We start from the raw sequence: 6,559 nt of genomic DNA on the forward strand, positions 1-6,559 counted from the left end.
TATGCTGACCCGCCAACCCGTCGGGTCAACCTGCCAACCCGGCCCGATTGGTACCCCTAGTTGCCCTCCTGCATTTTTTGGGCTCCACAACTGACAAGCTGTATCCCCAAAATAGATGGCGATCAAGTGCAGCAATATACTAAAAGTGTATTTTCACATTGCACCTGATCTTTTTTACATCCTTTTATTGGAAATCAACATGACAATCACAGTGCACAAATGCAATGTGATGCTGCACCTGATCACCATACATTTGCTGTTGAGCTCCACTCTGACAGGATGATGGGTGATCAGTTGCAGCAGCACATTGCATTTGTCCAATGTGATTGCACCTGATCATGCCACGAAATCAATCAGTAAGAAAAAGAAAACTTCATTGAAGGGCCAACCTTTTGCCTATAATTTCCAAAGTAGGTCTCATGATTCTAAATTTCCTGATATAATGCTTATGTTTTTCTTAAAACTACCAAACTATGGCTTACTTACCCATTAACTGAGGTTAAGTTACAAGTCAAATTACAATAATAACATAATTAATTATTCAAATATTCAACTTTTTCTTTCTCATGAGGATGAATGAATATTTTTTGAGACGATGGATTTTAACCATGTCCCTATTTGACAGGTTTTAACAAATCTATCGCCATATCAAGAATTTCAATAAAATTAGGTTAATTTTTTTTTTTTGAAATTGTAACCCGAAGAAACCACACTCGGCACGAAGACCTGGTCACGCTGGCTCAGCCTGCCATACCTATGTTCATCGTGCTGGCAGCATAAAACTCTGACGCTAGGACCCCTATCCCCCGGGCCTATACTAAGCGTAGGCTTGCTCTGAGGGGCTGCACCCATGAGAATCAAACCTTGACAGCCAAGGCCCCACCCCACTACGCCAACTCCCTTGGGCAATTAGGTTAAGTTTTGAAATGAGAGGTAAAAAGTTGGCCTCTAAATGGAATTCCCCTCACATGGAGCTTCTCAGAGAAGTTGTCTACGCGCTGCTAGGTTCGGTTCTTGAATCAAACCGGCTAAATGAAAAACACCGAATAGGCCTGAATGGAATCGTATCGGTTTATTTAGAAATTGACAAAGCAAAAAAGAAAAGTATAAAAACGATTGAGCCATGATTCATTCAGGGCTCCGATACAGCAAAACTGCAACTGAATCGGCCGATTTTGCAGGGGGCCTGAATTTCCCTTATAACGAATACAAAAAAGGCCGATCCGATATGATGTTAACATTGCTTCAATCAGACCTAGGTGACAGTGGGCCTGGGAAGAAGGTGTCGACTCCTTGGTCTTAGGTTCGACTCTCATCGGATGTGTGGGTGCCTTTAATTGGTGTGCTCTGTAAGAGCTTGAGTATCAGTAATCCCAAGCCTGAAATGTTGTTCAAATCGGTTCACTAGGTGAATCGGTTTCTTAAAAACATGAAAAAATCGAATCAATCTTGAATCGGCTCCTTCTTACTAACAAATGACATGTCATCAAAAAATGTTAAAAAAAATCCTCTAACCCTATTAAAAAATATTAAAGAACGATTTTGAATCGACCTTGAATTGTCCACTGGATTTGAATCAGCCAATTTAGACCGATTTCCACGACATTGCACCCGGGTTTACCTTGCAGGGAGCGAGCCCATTAAGTGACCTGGTTCTCGTAAAAAGAATAGAAAACAAAAGTTTGGTTCTGCCAGATAAGACAGGAGATACGATCGTGATATTGGACCCCATACGAAACAAAAGCAAAAGCAAAAACAAAAGCATGGTCTTTTCTCACCAGATGTTCTCCTGATAATTTGGAGCAAAGAGCCCAGCAACACCAATCAGTTAATAAGAGAAAAGAAACATTTCAAACTCATTCATCTCATGGGGAGTGTTTATAGCCTGGTCACCCTCCTCCTATTCCTCCTCTCCTGCCTCTTGGAATCCTTACAGCCTATCGTTTCTAGATCAAAGACCATCTTTTTGAAAACCATACCACAGAAAATGAAGGAAAATAGGAGCACCCGACAAACCAAAACCTTCTGCAAATGGTAATTCTGCCCTCCAAATGACACTTTTCAGTCGGTGAAAGTTTTGTTGGTTTCATTTTTTTTTAGTTCACTGATAGGACATTGAAAAGGCCTTACTGTGGTGAAGGCTTATTTGGAATCTGCAGATCAGAAAGAGGTATGTGGGTTTCTGTTGTTTTGAGTTTTCAGATTTTTTTTTTATGTATTTCTGTTTATGCACATTTTCTCTTATAAGATGGGAATGTTGAGGCTGGTCTTCAGAGCTGAGGAAGTAGCTGGTTTTCTTGGTAGTTTTGTTTTTTGGAGCTGAGGGTATTGGGACTTTTTTACTTTTTTTTTTTTATATAAGGTGGGCTTGTGGCTTCTGTTTTCAGTTTTTAATGTTGGTTTTTTTTTTCTTTTTCTTTTTTTCGTTTCTTGTCGTGCAGTTCTGGACCCTGATTTTGTTTATCACTAAGATGGGTATGTGTTAATGGTTGGGATTCATTAATGGCGTTCTTGGTGTTTCCTTTATTGATTGAAGGGTCCATTCTTTTATTTTTGCATTTTTTGTTTCATATTTAACTTTATTTGATAAGAAAATTACTGTGGGAGTCTTCTGGTTTTTTCATGCATATTTGGTACTTTCTTTTCTTTCTTTTTCTTTTTGGTGGGATGTGTGGTCTGTTTTTGTTTTTCTTTATCTGCTCTTATGGTGTTCTTTCTGTCAGATTTTTGATAAATAATTATTGTTGTAGTTTTTTTGGCCTGTATCTGATGTTTTCTTTTCTCTACGCTCATGGTGTTCTTTCTGTCAGAATTTTGATAAAGAATTAGTATTGTGTTTCTTTTGGGTATCTGATGTTTTTTGTTTTTTTCCTCTTGGTCCTGTTGCATTTCGGTTGTTATGGGAGGTTTTTTTTCTGTAGATCTTTGAATATCGCCTTTTCTTAACCATCGCCATGCATACTTTCCATTGCCCTTTTTGCTTATTTTGTTTATCTTTTTCGTGATTCTTTTAGCAAATATATATTTTTTATATTCTGCCTATGTATTTGTTCTATGGAGTTCCCACTACCATTTTCAGTTCTTGATTGACAGGTAGAAAGTGTTTGTCGTCCTTTATTTTTTTCCCTTTTTTGGGAATATAGAACTGTTTCACCTGCCTTCTAAGTTTTATGTACCATTAATGGATGTCTCCCCTATATACCCATCTCTCTCTCTGCTGAATCTGGGTTTCTAGTTAAACAGTGTCTTCTATATATATGTGATTTTTGTGCACCACTATGACAGGATTAATGGCTAAAGAGTACAGTGGATCTCCAAAACACCATCATTTGGAATCAAGGAAGAACCGTCTTTCCTGGGTTCTAGGCATTTGTGCTCTATGTGTTATCTTCTATATCCTTGGAGCATGGCAAAACTCCACTTCAATTGCTGCCTCCCAAACAGCTAACTCCAGGAAGGTCGGATGCGATTGTAATCCAGCAACCAGTTCCCACCAGGTCATCCGTTCGTCATCTAAACTGGATTTTGAAGCTCACCATCAAGTGGCAGACAATGAAACACTGACATTGACCCAGAAATTCCCAGCCTGTGATATGAAGTACAGTGAATACACTCCTTGTCAAGATCCAGACAGAGCAAGGAAATTCGAGGCAAAGATGTTGATATACCGAGAGCGGCATTGCCCTCCAAAGGAACAGCTCCTGAAGTGCTTGATCCCTGCTCCACCTAACTATAAGAACCCATTCAAATGGCCTAAAAGCCGGGATTATGCTTGGTATGACAATGTCCCACACAAAGAGCTAACAATTGAGAAAGCAGTTCAGAACTGGATTCAAGTTGAGGGAGATAAGTTCCGATTTCCTGGTGGGGGCACCATGTTTCCGAGAGGAGCTGATGCATATATTGATGACATCAATGAGCTCATCTCGCTTACTTCGGGATCAATCAGAACTGCCATTGACACAGGGTGTGGAGTAAGATTCTCAATTCTCCCAGCTTTGTATCTATTTATCCCCCTGTGCGTGTATTATGATGGATTTTCATGATCGAGTGAAATTCTCCACTTTGAAAAATCTTTTGTTGGTTTCAAGGGCCTGTTGGCATCATTTATGAGAGTTAATTAAATTGTTGGTAGATTCATTTCTTTCTTCCTTTATCAAGTACTCAGCTTGCTTTTTATTCTGGTCTATTTGAACTGCTCATGTACATTGCTCAAATTAGAGAGGCCTATAAGTGAAATTTGATGCATGTGCTTGTGACTGGTTGATGAAGGTGGCTAGTTGGGGTGCTTATCTGCTGAACAGAAATATCCTGACCATGTCATTTGCACCGAGGGATACACATGAAGCACAGGTTCAGTTTGCATTGGAGCGAGGGGTTCCAGCAATGATTGGAGTGATGGCAGCAGATCGGATGCCATATCCTGCTCGAGCTTTTGACATGGCCCACTGTTCTCGGTGCTTGATTCCATGGAATGAATATGGTCAGCATCGTCTTCCTCTCCATCTGTTATTTTCTGGATATTCTTGAGAAGCCTTCTAAAATTTGCTGTGTAAGCGTTATTTCTTTCTTCACATGCTACAACTGGGAAATTCTTGTGTTTGTATTATCTCTTAGCCACATTTATCTTCTTGCATGCTGAATCAAGCCAATATGTGGTAAACTGTGTACCCAATTACACACTTCATTTATTTCCTTCAAATGATTCTGTCATCATGGTATACTGCTATGTGCTTGACAGAAGATGCTACCCTCATTTGTGGCATTTTGTCATAGTTATTTGTTGTAGAGAACTGCTCCTTTCATGCTTTGTTATTCTCCAACTTTTCTACTGACTTGTATTATACAAAATTCTTCAGAGGGGCTTTATTTGATCGAAGTTGACAGAGTTCTAAGACCAGGAGGTTACTGGATCTTATCTGGTCCTCCAATTCGCTGGAAAAAATACTACCAGGGATGGGAGAGAACCCCTGAAGATCTGAACCGCGAACAAGATGCCATCGAGAATGTGGCTAAGCATCTTTGCTGGAAGAAGGTGGTGGAGAAGGGTGATCTTGCTGTCTGGCAAAAGCCCATCAACCATATTGAATGTGTTAAAAGTAGAAAGGTCTATAAAGTCCCCCACATCTGCAAGGATGATAACCCTGATGCTGCCTGGTAATTGGTCCATATCTTTCTTAGCTTCGGAATGTAGACTCCAACGAGCTCTTTCTGATGTTGCTTGATTTATCTTCTTCAAGGTATAAAAAGATGGAAACATGCATAACCCCTCTTCCCGAAGTGCAAAGTTCGGATCAAGTAGCTGGAGGGGCACTGGAGAAATGGCCACGGAGGGCGATGGCCCTTCCTCCGAGAATTGCTAGCGGTTCTATCACAGGAATCAATGCCAAGAAATTTGCTGAGGATAATGAGCTATGGAAGGAACGTTTGGCTCATTACAAGAGCATTATCAGAACTCTTACTCGGGGACGTTACAGGAACATAATGGATATGAATGCTTACTTGGGAGGGTTTGCAGCAGCAATGGTTGATGCGCCTGTGTGGGTTATGAATGTTGTCCCTGCTAATTCCCAGCATGATACTCTTGGAGTAATCTATGAACGCGGCTTCATTGGTACATACCAAGACTGGTGTGAAGCTTTTTCAACGTATCCTAGAACTTATGATCTTATCCATGCTGGTGGTGTATTTAGCATTTATCAGGACAGGTAACATAATCATCCTACATGCATCCTTTTACTCCACTTTTTTTTTTGTAGGGAAGCTTGGGTTAGCCAGATCCCTACCTGTTCATTGATTAATTGACCAATTTGGAGTACCCTTCCAGATGTGGTCCTTCCCATAATTACCAAATTGCACGAGAAGTTGGGAACATAATTGTGCATAAGATTTAAGAAATCTTTGCTTCAGTGCTTGCTTATGTTTGTGTTATCTTCTTGACTGAGGCCTCACTGGATGAAGCTTCTAACATGCAGGTGTGACATAACCGACATTCTTTTGGAAATGGATAGGATTCTGAGACCAGAAGGAACAGTGATATTTAGAGACACTGTGGAGGTTCTTGTCAAGATTCAAGGGATAACAGAGGGGATGAGGTGGGAGAGCAAGATTATGGACCATGAGACTGGACCCTTTAATCCCGAGAAAATCCTTTATGCCGTCAAAACTTATTGGACAGGTGGAAAAAGCAATGACTAGCAGAAAGGCTTAGAGCTTTGATGAGTTTCCTACTTCCATGAAAACTACAGGGCCACTCAACTCTTTTATCTGTTGTTCTTTCGATTTTTTATTTACCACTTCTGTTTGAAGTAATCATTTTTTTTCTTTTTTCTTTCTGAAGATCAATGTAAATAAAACAGAGGGGTTTCACACGTTTTTTTGGTTGATCTTATGTAAGAGACTGTTTTGATTTCTCACAGCAACCTCTGTGGGGAGACCTGTTGAAATCTTGCTGCTTTGTAGGATTCTGCAAGATTTATAAGATTGAGTCTGCATGTAGGGAGCAGTATTTTTCAATAAACGTAAGAATGCAGCAAAGCGTAATCGTCGTATCTTTGAG

At 40.1% G+C, this 6,559-nt stretch overlaps 1 protein-coding gene across 1 annotated transcript; it reads left to right on the plus strand.

Annotated features, from left to right (window-relative positions):
- The first annotated feature begins 3,290 nt into the window (after nt 1-3,290).
- LOC149836189 (putative methyltransferase PMT18) lies at nt 3,291-6,198 on the plus strand. The gene is made up of 5 exons (XM_090009721.1): nt 3,291-3,974; nt 4,273-4,483; nt 4,860-5,157; nt 5,241-5,708; nt 5,976-6,198. Exons 1-5 carry the CDS (start codon nt 3,291-3,293, stop codon nt 6,196-6,198), a joined length of 1,884 nt encoding a protein of 627 aa, XP_089865847.1.
- The last annotated feature ends 361 nt before the right edge of the window (nt 6,199-6,559 follow it).

This window comes from Nuphar pumila, chromosome 6 (assembly GCF_984573655.1).
Source record: "Nuphar pumila chromosome 6, dmNupPumi1.hap1.1, whole genome shotgun sequence".
NCBI classification, from domain to species: Eukaryota; Viridiplantae; Streptophyta; class Magnoliopsida; order Nymphaeales; family Nymphaeaceae; genus Nuphar; species Nuphar pumila.

Excerpts from the sequence above, each read along its gene's own strand:
- LOC149836189 (XM_090009721.1), top strand. The coding sequence starts at position 3,291 with ATGGCTAAAGAGTACAGTGGATCTCCAAAACACCATCATTTGGAATCA. Across the intron at positions 3,975-4,272 it reads CCATTGACACAGGGTGTGGA|GTGGCTAGTTGGGGTGCTTA; the intron begins GTAAGATTCTCA and ends TGGTTGATGAAG. Across the intron at positions 5,709-5,975 it reads TTTAGCATTTATCAGGACAG|GTGTGACATAACCGACATTC; the intron begins GTAACATAATCA and ends TCTAACATGCAG.